General features: G+C 36.7%; 1 protein-coding gene across 1 annotated transcript; it reads right to left on the minus strand.

The window, feature by feature from the left end:
• Positions 1-1,916: 1,916 nt before the first annotated feature.
• LOC150102089 (uncharacterized protein CG3556-like) lies at positions 1,917-16,082 on the minus strand. Its single transcript, XM_090400707.1, has 10 exons — positions 15,974-16,082; positions 11,206-11,322; positions 10,744-10,854; positions 9,287-9,503; positions 7,652-7,908; positions 4,549-4,790; positions 4,084-4,276; positions 3,791-3,965; positions 2,745-2,878; positions 1,917-2,112 (listed from the first exon to the last, which is right to left on the minus strand). The coding sequence occupies exons 1-10, from the start codon at positions 16,029-16,031 to the stop codon at positions 2,039-2,041; spliced, it is 1,578 nt and encodes a 525-aa protein (XP_090256833.1). The 5' UTR covers positions 16,032-16,082; the 3' UTR covers positions 1,917-2,038.
• Between the last annotated feature and the right edge of the window lie 2,999 nt (positions 16,083-19,081).

Genomic DNA, 19,081 nt, shown 5'->3' on the forward strand with positions numbered 1-19,081 from the left:
AAACGTTTATAAGAATAATGAAAACTTGTTTAGAATAATTGTAGAAAAAGTAATTAACCAATTTATACAAAGTACAAAATTAACAAATTATCGATATTTTGTTAATGAGTAACAACAATAAATTAATAACCAAAAATAACAGTACAAAATATTCAAGTAATTACTGAATTGCGTTGTTCTTATTTCACGTGTGTGTGTATATATATATATATATATGTGTGTACTCTTGGGTTATACATAGATGCCATTGGTTTACAATTTTATCGTCTCGAAAAAAAAAACTAAATGCATGAGATTTATCGTACTGATATGTACATTATAATATAATGATATGTAAGAAATTCAAATAAATCTGAAAAGTAAAGTCGCATTTTTTCTTCTTTTTTTTTTAATTTTTCGAACATAGAATGATTTTCCCCTCTGCTAAACATCAAATTATATTATACGCTTTTCGAAATTTATATTTACGTCTCTTCTTAAAACATTTCTTCTTTTTCTTCTTGTTATTGCGATTAAGTTTGATGATATTTTGTCCTGATTAAGAATTCATCTACGAAGTGGAATGCAATTGTAAAACTCTATTCTCCACATGAATGGTTAACACCGATTTCTGCTATGCTTAGGCTATCATTTCATATCCAAAGAATAAAGCAAGGAAGCAAATGAAATACTACTGAGACTGGAGTTTCGTTTCGTTTTGATTCGTTGCATTTCACTTGAAATCTTCTTCTTTGGTGAATCAATCCGAAAATTGGTAAACATAGCAGCAGATCAGAACATCCTGCCTCGTGACACTTCCTTTTTATCTCTTCATAACTCTTAGCGCCAGTTAGCATCATTATGTTATTTATATATGAAATTCTTGGTTTGCGTCGTGGCCTCTTTCCTTCTACAGTCCCCTCCATTATTTCTGTAATTAGTCCCCCATGCCTCAAATGGTGTCCAATTAGGCTTTTTCTCCTCTTATTGATGTGTTTCATTAATGACCGCTCTTCAGGATACCTGTTGCAGTAGGTTATTATTTATTTCCAGATTTATTTTCATTGGATTTGCTTTACTTGTAGTTCATAATTTTGTTTTCTTATAATTAATTTTTAGGCTGTACTCTGTGAAGATTTCTTCCATCTTTGTTAGGGTGGCTTTCAGTTGGTTTTCGTTATCAGCTGAAACTGCTATATCAACCGCAAACTGTGGCCAGTTAATATCAATTCCATTTATCTTAATTCCGGTTTCTATTAGTTCTTTCACTTTATTTATTGCATCTTCAATGTACATATTAAACAATATGGGTGAAAGAGAGCATCCCTGTCTCACTTGAAATATGCAAACAAATTCCATCGTTTTCGTTTAAAAAGTCACGGGTGGAGCTACCATGTGGAAACCTACGACAGTACATCGGTAGAACTCCAAGCGTTGTAGTTTCCGATTCTAGGTTGTGAAAGAGGAACTGGTCTTTCTTTGTTTTTTTTTTCTAACCGCTTTCAATTTAGTGAAAATTTGGTGCAATAAGGATTTTTTTTCTTCACAGCATCCACTAATCTTGGATTTTTAACATTGCAACTCGAAAAAATCGATTAACACTTTAAAGCTAGCTCTAATCAGGAATATGAGACAGTTTCCGACCGTATTCAGTTCATCGTGATGTCAGCAAACTGTTGGTACAAATGAATTCAACTCCCAATGATGACGAAGGATAAAGAACAGATGTCAACCGAATTCCAAAAGGCAAGTATAATAATAGTTTTCCGTAAATCCTTTTTTCTTTTTTTTTTGGAGGGGGGGGGGATGAAGGATAGGTATTTGTGGTCATAGAGTGGAATTGTCTAAAGCGAACAACACGGAATGAAACACCGACTCCTTTCTATGCAGCTTTGCCTCACTTCGTCATCACAATTGTAGTAAAAAAGAGCAACACGCAATTCTTTGTAACTTTATTAACCACATTACAATTTTTGTGGGTGCATACACGTTACTTTCCTTGACAGCAATCTCAGAAATTCTAAAGAAATGTCTGTGACGTCTTTTCGGTGATTTCCGGTTAGTCCGACAGCAACCTGCTTCTGAACCACATGACGAGTTGGTCGCCATTTTCGACTTTCACATCCTGAGGACCTACACAACAACAAAAACAAAAGAATGTCACATTTTGCATAATATATATATATATATATAATTATATATATACATGTTATTATACATGCAATATATGATATATATATATATAACAATATTTTTTACTGTAAATTGTGTGTGTACTCTCACCGATTTGCCTATATATATATATATATATATATATATATATATATATAAGTAAAAAGGTACCGGCTGTAATTAAAGCGTGATAATTAAAACCCAACTATAATACTGACAGCGATAAACTCACTTTCATTCGAAATTGCGTTCTTTGAGTTCAGTAGGCGTCTTTAAAAATAAAAAGGTGTTTCATGTTATTATACATGCAATATATGATATCGAGACGTGGTTTCTGACAGATTGTTTTGAATTCGATAAAACCTCAAAATTCTATGGAAGTGGAAAAAACATCAGAGATAAATTTCGCACCTCCACTACATATATATATAAATTCTCTCTCTCTCTCTCTTTCTCTCTTAGTAAAACTTTTTCGCTAAATATGTCTTGAATGATTTCTGAGTTCTCATCGGAACAAAAGTAAATTCATTTCGGGATTATTTAAACAGTTTACCACTTGAAAGTAGCTAAATTAGGAGAATTCATTCACTCACCTTTCTTGTAGTGTTCCAATGATGAATTCTTTGGCTTTCTGTAAAGCAGCCAAGCATATCCGTGCTCGGGATCGTTAGGAATTCCAGCCATGGAGCTGATGTAAAGACCTTTGTCAGTGTCTCTGTATTCGAAACTGAAAAAATAAAAATAAATAAATAAATAAAAACTTACTAGTGTGTGTACAATAATTCCCATTTTTCTTGCAGTCTTATGTCGTGTAAATTATCTAAGAAAGACTGATCTATGGCATCACTGTAAAGAAATATTTCCCTTCCAGTTGTAGACTAATATTATATTTTAATTTAAATATTGAAATGACGAATTCTGTTCAAGATTTCAATGAAAGCAACGTGCATTTTTATTAACGTTCAATTATGGTTTGACGTGTTGTATCAGTCATAAAAGTTTTTATAAGGAACGATATCCCCAAAATCTCACTACAGTTACTTCAATAAACGCCTCAAAATAAATAAAAATGAAGCAAATAATAATATATAAAAAAATAAAACAAATGGCTAACGATTTCTATTCCAACTTCTAAAGCGTTTTGTCCCTTTGGTTTTTAGGGTCTCTAATTTTTAAGGCTGAGAAGGGCAATCAAACTCCAATATAGCCAATCAGAGATAGCTGACCAAGGTTATTACTAATTCTGAACGGCATCAAGTCCAGAGAGGAGGCAAGTTTCGCAATCTCGTCTCCCCCAGCCCTAACGAAATATATTATTGACTGAAATAATTTAGTTTATATATTGTCCTTTTACTTGACTTTATCGGACAAAAAACCTGCTTGTCCATGCCAGAGATAAAGTAACTCTAGCAAATGTATGTTTCTCTAGCTGGAGATGAGAATCGAAATTAGAACATTTCTTCGATAACCTAAGCGCTATGAATTGCAAACGCCATTTCCAAGGGGCTACAGAAGCTTTCAAAACAATATTTAAAAAAAAACGTTATCTAAATTTGCATATTAAAATGTGCATTAATTCGCTATTTTGCTAATACTCGTTCCATTCTCTCTCTCGGTTAAAAGAACGTGATCTTCTTACCTAAATTTAGAATCCAGTTTTGCAGCCGCTTTCATCACATCAAAGAATGACGTATTAGCCACAACACGCAAGATGATATTATAGGAATGGTCAGCATAATCCCCAAATTTAATGATGTATTGCACATGAACCTTGGGTCCTAACTTGTTCTGTAGATCTTCCAGCATTTCTTCACCTGCAAAGTGAAGAATTGTAATAGCATTAGTTGCTTTGGCACATCTGCCCTTACACTATTAAAGAATTAAATATGAAATAAATGTGCAGACTAGTTTCGAAAGTGTATTGGAACTCACTAGTTTTGTTGGTGAACTTGGAACAGTTGATTACTCCGAGATCCAGCAGAGTGGATTGTTTAAGGACTGGAAGCGCAAAATAGGTGGCCAGACGTGTTCCAAAAGAACCATCGCTTTGCTGATGGGATAAAAGATACGATGCTGCCGATCGCACATTCCAGTCTAAACCTTCATCACCCACGGCAAACAGGGTCTGCAAAATATAAGAGGAGTGGAGTAACGGTTGAGATCACTATACGTTAAACATTTGTTTTATCACTGCAATGATGGGTAGTCCAAATTGTTCTAGTTGGCATCGATGAGTTAATCGCATGCATAGTTACTTCATAAATAATACGCCTCAACTCTTGTTTAAAATATAATGTAATCGTCCAATATTGTAATGTCGTTCGGCAATATATCAGTTAATTTGTGCGTAGAATACCAGAGATTCTGAGGAGGAGGAGTCCAACAAAATGTACTTACCTGCATCGCCAAGGCTGTGGTGTACACATCTCCAAACCCTCCGTCTGGAAGCTGCAAACTTCTCAGCCATGGAAGCGATCTCAGCACCACATCTTCCAGACTGATCTCTCGAGAGTGATTCGTAGAAAAGCCAGATTCTGACGTCGAATGTGTGCTGGAATTGTTTGCATCTTTTATGTTTTTGATGATTTCCTTTCTGTCTGCTATGCACACCAGTGACATCAACGACAAGATCTTCACGTCTAAGAGAAATAATTAAAATATCACATTTTGGGAATACATGCATTTTAAACATTTTAGGATACATTTTACAAATCAAATTTTGTTCGATGTAAGGTGTTGATATCATAGAATCATCGAACAACTTTTTAACAAAACGACGAAAGTGACGTTATCATTGTTCTATAATTCCACGATATTTTATTTTTGATGGAAAGTGAGTGACAGTCATCAGCAAAAGGATGATTTTATCCTCGCAAATCTTACAATCATTTGTTCATCCTGATCCTTTTTCAGCTGGTGAATTCGATGAAATATGCTTCCAGTGCACAAGTGAAAGGGAAGAAGTATTTCCATCCTTCTAGTAGTCGAAATAGATTACATCCACTCTACATGTTTGGATAACGTGAAAAAGCATTTCAGATTCAGAATTCGGGAATATTTTTCTCTGAAATAAACTGGCCCACCCTTCCTTCAGAGCAGGGATTGTTTTCTGGAGGGTAATTTTGAGCAGCAACACGATGCATTTCCGAATATGTTTTATGGAATTGATATCCTGGAAGAATGCTCGCCACTGGATTCGATTATTGTCCTCGTTCTCCAGAAGTATCTCCACTACTCGTCTACGATGTGGTGTGTGCAATTGCCGTCTATAAAAAGGAATTTTCCGCCTAGAACAGATGACTGCTGAACAATATTACAACGCAGATCTTCAATGTCATGTTCCCTTTCTCTAGCACTTGTAGCTCGGTGCCTCCATTCAACATAATTCCTCTCCACACCCTGACCCAACACAATCGTATATATTCCTTTCAAGAACATTCTCGCAATGGTAAGCAACACAGATCAAGTCTCGTCAAGAATCGGAGGAAAGACAAACACAACTCTCATCTGTTAAGAATGCTTTAGCCCATTGCTTTCTCGTCCACGTTTTACGGATACAACACCACTGACTGATCTGTGGATAAAGGGATGCAGGCTAGACGCCTTCGTGTGTAAAGGCCTATTTTATCGGGGAAGTCTTGCCACAGTTTGTCGAGATATAGGCTTTCTTGTACTTGAATGGACCCGACTTGCAAGCTGACCTGCAGTGGTACGTCGATTGCGTTTTGCATTTTTAACCAAAAATTGGTGTTCATGTTCCATGGTAAAGCGAAGCCAACCTCTTTGCAAACGTCTGATTCACATTCCATTCGTTTGAAACGTTGCCCAGTGCCTGGATATAACGCTATGTGAGATTACGAACTCTCTGGCAGAATCAGTAATTCAACAGTCCTTCTTCAAACTTTCCAATAAATATTTTCTGCGTGAAATCATTTTCATGACGTCATTCGGCGTTACAAGAGATCCGAATTTGCAACTTTAGCCATTCACGAAACAAGCCTCCTTCCAAAACAATTCACTTGGTGCTGCCTTTTATCTCCTTATGTGCTATCACGTGACTCCTTTGTGCGCTTTTCGAAAATTCGAATGTGTACTTTCTTTGAACTGGAAAAATATAAAAATACAAAACTACCAAAAGCAGATTCGTCTGAATTGCGGTAGTGATATTCAGAAACAGTTTTCGTCTTTAGGTTTTAGACACCAGTGTATTTAGGATTCATCCTTCGCTTTTTGTTGTTATGATGTTCATACCATTGTAATATTGTCATATAAGGAGTGCATGCAAATAGTTTTGATATTCCGTGTTATATCTAAGTCGGTATACTTTCCTAATGAGAAGTCCTTTTATTTCATAATATTTTCATTCAATACTGGAGGAAATAATTTTAATCGATTTAATGATTACCGGAAAATAAAAACGAACACGAATTACAAAGAACCGCTATTATCACTCCAGGTCTAGTACTGGATTGCACGCAACTTGTCAGGACCAACATCCTGGTTCTGGCCAAACACTGCACGATTGGCGGAATCCTGGTTTCCCGATTGTGTCCTGGACACTACTGAATCCTTTCATCCACACTGAACACACATTCATCTTAAATTCTTACTTGGAGATTGTTTTGATCAAGTTGTCCTACATGGTGCAACGTGGCCTGATGTATCTGGACTCTTCAAACAAGACAACATCTCATGCATTAACGGTTCTCATTGTGCGAGCATCGTTTGAATGAAGAGAATATGAAATCATTCCATCTGCTGCATTGACCGCCGAGTTATTCTGATTTTAATCCCATCGAACGTTTGTTGGATCATGCACAATGAAACAGACTCCGGCAGATATCAGCGCTTCGCTCGGTCCTAACCTCCGATACGTTATCCTGCCTAGTTGGTTCAGCATACTTCAGGCACCTTCCGTGGTCCGATGGAACGAATTCCAGGCCAGCTGCAAGCGTATCTCGGTCAAACGAGACACAACAGGCTACTATGCAGGTGGTCATAATGTTTCTGCTCATAAGCCGCGGAAGTGGTGCAGCATTTCAATCCGTAAACGCTGTTGCTCAGACATTCCACCGTTAGCGACTTATATTAGGTGACAATGAGCCCGCATTCCACAAATGTCGTTTTGCCACGGCATGGAGTCAAAAAATTTGATAATTTGCTTAGCGTTCTATACTTTCTTTAACGTGAATACTATGATCGGAAATTTCATTTATTTCAATGTCCCTGTCGATACTAACTCTATTATAAATCTATTATGTAATAATTGTATTTTCTAAGAAAATAGAAACAGGAATCTTTCTGCTTCATACGAAAATTCATTGGCTATAAATCATGAAAATAGGAAAGGAAGCAGCTCCGTAATTCCAGTTGCGCTTTTAAGCTTACTATTTTCTTGAATATCATTTTCTCATAACGTTTTCGTGTATTTCGTTAACTTTTGGCAAGTGTAGGATTTTAAAATGATTATAGTTTTACAATAAATGAAATGTGATATTACCAGTGTAGGAGGGATGGTTTTCCAATTGCAATGCTTCGAGAAGGACATCGGTCTGCGCTGAAGTTGGTGTTTCTCCAGCAACACAAAGAGAGAGGACCACCGCGGGCATCGTGAAGACCGAAGTATCGTTCTTGGCGGAATTCTTCAGATAGTCTACAAAATTGAATCCATGGAAGTTGCGGGGATTTCTGCAAGTGGCTAAGAGGGCTCGGATGTACTGGGCTAGCTGCACGGGGATCAGTGGAACATCGTGTTTCCTGGAAAGGAATTGATCCGAAATTTAATCACTTCTCTATGAAACCTGCGGGCATGGTAGATGTTCAGCTAACATGCCCGCAGGTTTAGAAAATAACTGAATATATAATCTTGGGGAAACGTGTCAAAATTTTCTCTTGCCATTCTTAATCACATTTTAGTGATATCCAGCAATTCTTCAATTCAGAGATTGATTGGTCAAGTATACAGGATTTTAATATGTTAAAAATCAAAATTATTGCGAAAACCAGTTTCATGAGAATAAAAATGTATTTATGTACCGACATATTCTTCAAATTATTATAAGATAATTATAAGAATCTCTTGTTAAGAGTATCTGGAATCAGCAACGTATTCATGAATACGAACTGTAGTTAATAAGCAAACGGAATAACAGAATAGCCAAGGGGAGTTTGGGGTTTATTTGTTGTTTAGTTTTTGGCTTATTCTGATTAAGAGAGGCAGTGCTGCTAAATTGACTCCAAGCTCTACTAGCCGAATATTACGAGGCAATACTGGATATACTGTCCGGTATAACCTAAAGCCATTTCGAAGTTTTCTTGACGATAGTCATCGTTAGTCAATAATGAATCCTTTTTATCGGTAGATTAAAAAAAAAAAATGTGTGCATCTTAAATGTTTTATAACCTTTCAACATATTATGACTTTTTTTTTTCATTATCTTCTCTGAGGGAATCAGAGATTTACGAGAGATCACTTTAATCCTTGAATACAAAGATATTTTGTGCATTGTACGCTTTATGAAGTTATTCTCATCAATAACTCACCAAAAATAAATAAATAAATGAAACAAATAAATAAAGGAAAACGAGAATCGAATCAAATTTGGCACAGTTTTAGAGACAATTGTATATAAAAATTTCATATAATAATTAAATGAAGAAATACATATGCAATTTAAACTATCAAATATTACACGGAAAAAAGAGTAATTAGAATAACTCTATACCCTGATTATACACGGAATGAAAGAGTGTCAGTAAATAATGTCTAGAGGTGAGACTTAAATCTGATAAGAAAGTGTGAATCTCGAATTAAATGATTTCTATCTGTGAGGAAGAAACGATAAAACGAAACTAAAATGATTGTGAATGTCGTAGAGATTTATTGGCAGTACTGTAAGCAAGTTTTGAGGTTTTTTACCTGATTACGTAAATCATATATCAGACGAAAAACGTAAAAGTACACCTTTCATTAAAAAAAAAAAAATTAAGAATGAAATATCGGTTATGGTGTGCACTCGTCGTGCCACTCCTTTCGCAATATATTCCAGTAGTTCTATGCTTTGGAGTTTAATATGCAGAAAGCCACGAATGAATCGAATTATCTTAAGAATAGCAGAGAAGAAACACTTCGTACTTTGCCAATGTCACAGCAATTTCAACTTCCAGGAACTCCCCAAGTACTTCAATCAGAGTGTCGTTATTTAGAAGGCTTTCTTTGCTTGCAAGGTAGAGTGCAACGACTGCTCGAGGGGTCTCTTTTCCCCATCCCCAACTCAAGCGACGTTGGTTGAGTAGCCAGTTCACTGCTTTCACACGGGCTTCCCTCACCCCTTTAACCGAATCCATGTTATCTGTAAGGGAACAAAATAAATAAGATGAGCATGTAGAGGCGAAGAATACTCTCCAAAAGCAAATGTAAGAAGAAAAAAAAAAAAGACGTTTAAACTTTCATAAAAAGGAAACTCAAACAGATATGTAACAAAGAGGAAAAAATATTCAAGTAACACCATTAATTGAAACAGATTATTTAGATATTTATTTAATAGGAAATACAAAAACACACAAATAATAATAATAATAATAATAATAATAATAATAATAATGTGAAGCTGTTGCAAAATCATGTGCATTAGTCGTTTTCATTTACTTCTCGTCATCCCTTTAAAATTTAGGAAGAATCTCTTCCAAAAGTATTAAAAGCATAGCAGAAATCCAAACCTCTTAATAAAGTGCATGTTTGTGAAAATCAGTTATTTCCGTTCAAATAATTAATCTAATTGAACCGTATTAGAATGCTCCTGGAGCAGCTGGCGAAGATCATTTTGAAAATTATACTCCTTCCAATGTGCAGGAAGTCTTTAGATGAATTAGCAGCACTCATCCGGAGGTGGCAGGGTTCATTTCCTCCTGGGAAATTAGGTTTTCATCCAGAAACTATGCAAACGGGGCGAAGACACACAATGTACAGACAAAAGAATACTTACAGGGCCAACCACATTATCCCGGAGTTATGGTTATGAAATCCAATGATATGATGATGATGATGAGTGTGCCAGGAAGAAATTCCGAATAATGGCAAATGAAACCAGCAGAACTGATGACATTTTTAGTTTGTTTGTCCTCCCCTTTGTTCTTTGGGTTCATTGCCATTTTTTTTATTCAGTAGAACGATAATCGTCAGTTTCGAGGGAATGACCCTTCCTCCGCATAACATCGGCTAACTCATTTTCATTTGAAGATTTCTGGTGTTTGAGACTAGAATCAGGCTCTTTTAACTAGCCACATGTGCCGCCGTTATCTCCTGTACTAAGGCCAACATTAATCGTTCCGATTCTGATTCTACACAAGACGGTTTTTCTACTTTACAGATTCATCATTCCCGATAATCGTTAAATTGTGTACCACATCAAAATTGGGAGGGGGGGGGATAACACAGTAAACGAAATTTTTGGGAAAAAAAAGCAAAAAAAATAATAATAATAATTTTCAGGGATGCTAAGAAGAGACGTGTTGTCAACATGCTCATCGACAGCCACATACAAGACGCATTCCGAAATAACTCACAGACATCAAAAGCATTTTCACACTTACTGCAGTATTTCTCATCCGAGTTGTCTCCGCAGTCATCCACAGCGTTGCACGTGCGCTTATTTGCAATGCATCGTTTGTTATCACATCGGAACAAAGCTGAAGAAGAGCAAGCTGGAAAAAAAATAATAAAAATCGAATGTTATTCACTTCTAATTTTTCTGACAACATCAACTACAATGTTATCGTTTTAAAAAAAAATTCAATAAAATATGGATGCAGTTCGCTGACATATAAATGAAAACACAAATGGGAAAATGCAGAAAATAAAATAAATAAATAAAAAAGAAAGTTTTCAATCCTGATAAACAACACTGAGTTTCCTTTTAAAAAATAAAGGCCACAACGAAAATCTTGTCCACCACTAATAAAAAAAAAATCTGCAAATTCCTACGCAACACTTTAGGCGCGCGTTTTATCATAAAAATATGAAATGGTACGTGCCAACCCCACATTGATACTTACATCTGCAGTTGCCTTCGTCACTACCGTCCCTGCAGTCGTAGCTTCCATCGCAGACTCTCCTTCTGTCGATGCACTGTCCATTATTGCACCGAAAGGTGTCGAAGCTGGGCTCGCAGCCTAAAGAAACAAGAAAACATATTTTAAATGATGAAGGCAGGGTACAAAGTACTTTCATTGTGATACACTTGGGTTCAGTCAATATTATAGGACGTCGAAACCAGAAAAACGCAGAAAATTGCCGACATTTTCCTCTCTGTCTTTAATTAAAGTGAGTGAATGGGTTTAATAAAGTGTCGATATCATGTCCAACTGCAGATAGATTCAGCGATGCTCACATAAAATTTAGACATTATTTAGAAAGTAAGGTTTCGTTTTATAAATAAATTGCATGTGATTAATTAAAAAAACATCTGACTACACTGCTTGAAAAGAAGTTAACGGCCACCCCCGTGGGCAAGGTACAAAGATATAACGAGTCACATCTTTGTAGCCAGTATAAATCGGAAGTGGGGGGCGATGAGACAGGAGAGTTTCCTCTATACACCTGAAATTTCAAAATTTGCATATCTTGCAATTTCTTACGTTTCAGTTATAACAGCTGAACTTAACAAAATTAGGGTTCATTAGTACATTTTGAAAAGCGCCCGCTCTCGCCAGAATGCATCCACTGCAGTCTGCCGCAGAGTCTCGTGGTAACGAAAAGACATCGAAAAATTATTTCATCGGAATGAAATAATTCAAAATGTACTGAGGAACCTCAATTTTCTTGAGTTGCTCTATTGTAACTGAAACGCAAGAAATTGCAGGATATGCAAAGTTTAAAATTTCAAGTAGTTTACTCTACTCTTCGGTTTTACCAGTGCAGGGATGTAATGATCCAAAATCAGTACAAACATGTCGGTTGAAATGACTGCGAAAAGGATAATGATGAAGTTTGAAAGAGGTCAACAGTCAATGATAGCGGCGTACTGAGATGGAAACCAGGGAGTCAACTGTAAGTGCTACCGGCAGTGGGCGACCCACCATACTCTACACACCTGAGCATACATTATTACTACGAAGAATAATATGTAAGACTGTCATATTCGTCGGCCGACCTCGGAGTTCCGGGCATCGACTTGAACTCATATCAATTCATAACAGAGGCTCGCAAAAGGGGTTTCCATGGTAGGACAGCAATGTGAGTGCTGCATATTACGCAAACCACCATGCATCGTCTTCATGGCTCAAATAACGTGTACAGTGGGACGTGGAAGATTGGAAAGATGTGCTGTGGAGTAACAAATCACACAACACCCTCTACCGAGCAGATGAACGGATGTGAGTATCGCGGATTCCGGGTGAACTTCTCTTATTAGCGTATGTAACCCTAGCTATGAAATGGGAATTCGGAGGTGGTGGTGTGATGGTATGGTCCTGTTTTTCCTGGTTTGAAAAACTGAATGAACTTTTATATGTGGTGCAACGAACATTGACCTCCAAAAGGGATCTGAACATTCTGGAGAATGCAATACTTCCGTCTTTGTGGCATTTCTACGGAACTGACCATTTTCTTTTCAAAAAGAAAAGACAACAAAATTTCAACAAGACAAGACGTGTCATAAATCTGCTGCTGTAACTGCGTGGTTGGTTTGTGGACATGAAGGTCACGACAATTGACTGGCCTCCACAGAGCCCCGAATCTAAACTGTATTGAGAATCTGTGAGATGAACTGGAGTGTTGGGTGAGGTGAAGGAATGTCCGCTTCACAACAGTCCAGGAACTCTTTTCAAGTAACAGAAAGAATGGTCGAAAATTCCCATTGGTCACTATCGTCCGGTTCTGGAAAGTATACCGCTTAGGAATGCTGCAGTCATCGCAGTGAAAGGAGCTCCTATATCTTATTAAGGTGGGAATCATGCTGATTTGTTCCTCACACTATGATTCCCTTTGATTTCTTTCCAAGCAGTATATGGTGTCAAGAATTTTATTTAACCACCTTACCGGCCATTATGGATCAAATTCGCATTCATGATGGATACGAAGCATACATCATATATTTCAATGGTATTACAATTTTAATATGCACTTCGCATCCATCATAACCTTCATGTCTATAGACGCCTTGGCCGGTAGCGTGGTTAATTTCTTAATTTGGAGATCATATATTACATGACTGTTTATTCCTCACACTATGATGTCCATTGATTTCTTTCCAAGCAGTGTATGGTTTTCTTTTAATTTCTTAGTTAGAGGATGTACCGTTTTCTAAAAATTAAATATACACTACCTAACAATGACTATCAGGACACTTTAGCAATTCAAAATTGATAAAAGCAGGCGAATCCTGATATCGGTATGTCCGCCGTTGGCTTTGATCGCCTGCAGCGCACGTTGAGTGAGGCTTTCCACCAATATGCGGCAGACGTCAGGTGGAATTTGTCTCCACTTCACCATCACACTTCCATGTGAGATGGCATATGTACTTGCCTCGCCTATTTTTTAGAAAATGATTAACGATTCCACTATGCAATCCAATCACCAGGATGCGGATTCAAATCCCGTCATGAGCCTGGATCTTTGTGATTGTTCGTTAGACGAGACATGAAGTTCATTGCCTCGTATGAAACGTCTGCCCCATTTGTTGGAAGGCTTGAAAAAAATTCCGTCTTTGGTCTTTTAGAGTGGGATGCCTTGATTATGCAAAATAATATATAAAAACAATAATAAAATCATTACTCTACCCACAGTACACAAGATTTTGTAGATGGGAATCACATAATTTTTATGAAAAGAAATCAGCTGTGGGTTTCATTGGAATTAACGTCACAGCAATATTTATTATCAATATTTGCTTAATACCACTGTGGGAGGTGGAATTCTACTCTATTTGAAGACACTGATAACGGGCATTATCAAAAAACATCAACAACAACAACAAATAAGATACTAAGTGTCCTTATCTAAAATAAGTGAAGTTCGGACTGGGTGATTCATTCAAATAATGTTCTTTCTCCACTTGACGTTCTCATCGAGCCACTGAAAAATCTCGCTATTACCTGATATGCACCTTGAAGAGATGTAAAAGTTTCCGAGATTGTATAAAAATATTTCCATCCCGAGCCTCATGAAAGAAATCATAAGCTCAGCGCTGTGCTTATGATTTCTTGAATAATAAAAAAATGAAGAATAAATTAGAAAAAAAATTAGAAAGAAAAAATTATCTTGAAGAATAAAAAAAAATCACAGAAATGTGGACAAGAAACGGTACTTTCGACGCATGTTATTTTCTTCTCTTGCTGTGAGTGGTTGGTAGACAAAGAGTTTCATTTGGTATTCTGTCGAGGTAATTTGAAGAGCAAACATGGGACTCACTTGAGCTGGTTTAGAGCTCGAGTGTGATTACTGGTGGTTTATATTAATAACCGGTAACTGTTATTTATGACTGAATGATTAATTACTTATGTAAATAAAGTATTGTTTGTAGTTTATTTTAAATAAAGGAAACCAGCGCATGAAGTATGATGTTTCCACAGATCTGGCCATACGAGGGTGCCGAATCCTTCTTCTTGTTTCTTTTTTGTATCAGGCCGATTGGCCTGTTTCGGGCTGTCCTAAGCCCTTCCTTTCGTCCCCCTCTGTTCTGCGGAACGAAGATTTTCCTAGTGAAAAAAACTCCTACCTTCGTATGAGACAGGCTAACTCACCTTTCGTCGAAAGAGACCAGATGAAGTTCCTCACGTCACTGACGGGAATCGAACCCAGGTCTTTCCGACAAAAGGGATTCGTCTGCACCGACTGAGCTACGTAGGAGCTGTGCCGAATCTTGGCGAAACTAAATGAAATCGTTTATATAGAAGCCTTCCCAACGTTGATAAATAGAACTTTGTTGACGGCCATTATGTCACGCTGTGTTCATTTTTTCCGTGAGCTATGAAAAGGAAAAAGCTCCTCGGGAGAATCCCAGTATGACCGCCACCACACTTAATGGACGGGGCAACACCTCCTGGTCCCACAAGTTCCCCCAGATAGCTGCCACATCTAGAGAAATCCATCTTCTTTGGTGTGCTCATCGTGATTCCTTACTGACTGGCTTCGGCTGCTGATCGATGTTTAGAGTGGTGTTTTTATACTCGGCGGCTTTTCCCTAGAAACCTAGAATAAGATGGAATCTACCAAAGCACAACTAGTGAACACATACACGCGCGCGCGAGCGATCATTTCCAGCACTCCTGTCCATGCGGAGTCCGTTATCTCAGAGAGACAGGTCTAATAGTGTTGCACGAAAAGTCATTCTTACGTTGTCAAGTTAGTTCACACCTTCATCAGATGGCCATAACATACAAGAGGACTTCCTAAAAAAGACGGCCATTTGATGCAGGACCTATTGAATATTAAATATTACCCCTACTTAAACATTTCTTAATCCCTATAAGATTAATCACCACGTGAAGCGCAACACTCACCGATTTAGCATCGAACACGGATGTTTTGCTTCAGGTAATTCGCGTGACTGTCGTTGAGTCTCTCTCATAATTTGCATAGTTTGCAACTACTGAAACATGTGTATATATATATATATATATTAAATTTAAAAAATATTTATCAAAGTCGATGTCTTTCACAATTTGTGTCAATCTCAAAAGTATGTACTTAAATGGAAAAAAATAATACATTTCGGATAAAATGTATTCATCTGCCTGCTTTAGTCCTCAGTTAGATGAATTTAAAAATAAACTTGCTTAGACTGATGCAAATGCTCAGCATCTTTCAAAAATTCATACTTACAAGTGATGTACTCGACAATGAAGCCTAACGCAATCACCAGAAGCAATCTCATCGTCATCAGTTTTCCTTTCTTTCTTTCAAAATACTTGGCAAGCGTTTCAACCCCTGATTTCTTAATTTACCAACGCGAACGTAACAGCTCTGTTTAAATAAGATTTTTGACTGCAGAATGGCCAATGAGAAAAGAGAGAATGAATGACAGGATCTCTGTCTGTTGAAATCAAAGTTCAGGATTATCTTAAGGTTCAAAGGAGAAAGATATATCAACGACGTGATTTCGTTCCCAGATCACGTGGTTGAATGTTCACTAAAGGGAGGAAACAAAACCAAAACTATGTTTGAAATTGCGCGTTTAGTTTGGATTCGAAGATCATCGCGACACTAAAGTAGTCTTAATGCAAAGTAAATGTTTTGTTCAGCAACTGCAAAATAAAAAATCTGAAATAAGTCACTTTCTCCTCTCTTCTTCCCAGAAAATAAGCTCTGTTTGTGCGCATGGGCACTGACCACTTACTTGATCCGAACACTGCTTTCACTACCCGTCCTATCAAGCATTTGTTATACTCAGTTATCAATTAGAGATATTTTGTCCTTGAAAAAATGTCATTTTTCGTTAAAGAAATGTGTAAGTTTAGAGGCGATAATTAATTACTTGTATTTTTCTCATTTCTGATGTATTTAAGGATGTCATTTATGGAAAATTAATAAATTCATTGAATTAAATTAATGCAAAAATTAAGAAAGAATATTTATGAAAGTCAGGCAGATTCATAAACACTGTGTCAAGCGTTGCATTTCCTGTTATCACGCAGACGCCGCTATGAAATGGGATATTCGTTTCGCCTAAAGTCCAGTTACTTCCGTTAGAATGAACGATCACGTGTTATTGAATATTCACGTCTCGGCTGTGTTGAAACAAATAATATTTCTTTTTTCTTAATATTTCTAAAATAACAATCGAAATGCATCGCTAATTTGTTAATCTGGGCACGGATTGGATAGCGCACTCTCTGTCTACAGCAGGGGTCGGCAAACTGTGGCTCTTTGGGTACATGCATGTGGCTCTGAAGTAAAATTGAAATGAAACTATGATAGTTTAATTTATAAAATTTTTAAAGATTATACAGAGGGTGTGGAGGGGATGGTTGAGCACATGGTAGGCAGGGCAGCCAAACAAAGTGACTAATTAGGATTAGGTTTTAGGATGCCTCGACATCTGAGGCATCCGATGCTAACAAAGTGACTAATAAGTGATCGCACGTGTGTGTTAGCATTTCAACTCAACTGGCAGCTTGCTTTTATCTTTCAGTCTCGCGATTTCCGAAAAATATCTAAATAGTGGGGTTAACTCACAACACACTTTGTCCAAGTATTACTTAGTACTTTTGAAGATACCTAAAACAATTAAAATCAATAAACAAGAAGCAATTGGTTGAAATGTGGTAACGTGGACAACACATGTTCACTTCAAATCTGACAAAACAGAAAGGGAAAGTGGAAGCAATAAAACCGTATTGTTTTTCACTTCACCCCTCCTTTATTACTCGTCATTCTGCCGCTACAAATTAAAATAGTAGTGGGAATGTTCATGGAATGAACATTCTGCCGCTATTTTTATTTTTATTTTTTTAAGTATCCATTTTATTTCAATAATTTTTACTTATTTATTCAATTTTAATTGGTTTTGTTTGGGTAATTAAAATATATAGATTTATTTGGTTAATTTAAGTCTGCCTGTGGACCACCTGTCTCAGAAACACCACAGTGTTTCTGAGACAGTGGTGGCGAACCTGTGGCACGCCCGAGAATTTTGCTGGCACGTCAACGATTTACATGTGATATCCTTTATACGCGTATAAATTATTCAGCTTTTTTTTTTAATTGTTACAATACGTACAAGTTAAATTTTGTTTTACAGGAGACAGCAGCTATGAAGACATGAATTTGATTGGTGCGGTATTAACAAAAGATCACGCGACCCAAAGACAAATGAAACCGAGTTTTCTTTTGAGTTGAAATGTTAATTCTCTTCAACCGAATTCCATAACATCTGCAACTGTCATAACACCATTCACTATATATTTCTTAGTTTTAAGACATTCACGACGGGGGGGTGGGGTTGTCGTTTATCGTTCCGACAGAACTTCTCATAACTGGTGGGTTCAACTCATACAAAGTTTCAACCCTTGGTTGAATTTCATTACCTTGTTTGCGTTTGAGCTGGAAGGGGAACTCACACAAGCATTATATGGCATGTTTCAATTCGCGGTAGAATTTAGAATTTTATTTGAAGTTAGTCTTTGTGATCTGTCATAATAAAATCGAGAATTGAATTTCAAATGCAGTCAAACAAACAAACACTTATTTCATGTAATTGAAAAATTCGACAATAATTTTACTTTATACTGTGTTTCCAGTGCAACATATGGTTTTGCTTGCCTATACAGCGTAGTTTCTGTGAGAGGGGTTACATGTGATTCATTAGTTAGCGCCGTTTTTATTCCAGCTGTCTCTAACTAATTGCACTATTTGTTGACGAATATATTACACAGACTGCAAAACCCTCTTCAGGGATACAATAAAACTATTTTTTTCTTGCATCTACAGTATATAATGGTTGTTGGGGGAGGGCGTGTTGTTTTTTGTGTGGGAGGTATATATGCAAAACCTTTTAATGTATTTTTTTAATGTATTAAAGTGAAATCAGGGATGCTAGTAATATGCGAGGGCACGTTATATTGGACGGTGAGCGTTCGCCGACAAGTCGACATCCTTCTGCTCCTTCTCCTGCTCCGCTGACTTCTATGGTGAGTTACGATGCATAAATATTTATCTCGCTACCGTTTTTTTTTTCTTTCAAGCCAACATCATTATAACCAATTTAATAACACAATAATCAATAATTTTATACTGAATAACATTATAAATTTTTGGTAATCAGAATGGGATATGTCAATGAAACTTACCACAAGTTAATTTAATGATGTTGGCCTTAGGAAACTACAATATTGTAGCATTAGTCCTGTGATTGATAACTAATTTAAATGCGTACTTTTGTATTTGTCAACATGCTACACCGTATACATAGTGTACTAATACTCTTTATGA

Source organism: Typopeltis vanoorti, chromosome 11, assembly GCF_054136105.1.
Source record: "Typopeltis vanoorti isolate ZY-2024b chromosome 11, IOZ_Tvanoo_1.0, whole genome shotgun sequence".
In the NCBI taxonomy this organism is placed as follows: Eukaryota; Metazoa; Arthropoda; class Arachnida; order Uropygi; family Thelyphonidae; genus Typopeltis; species Typopeltis vanoorti.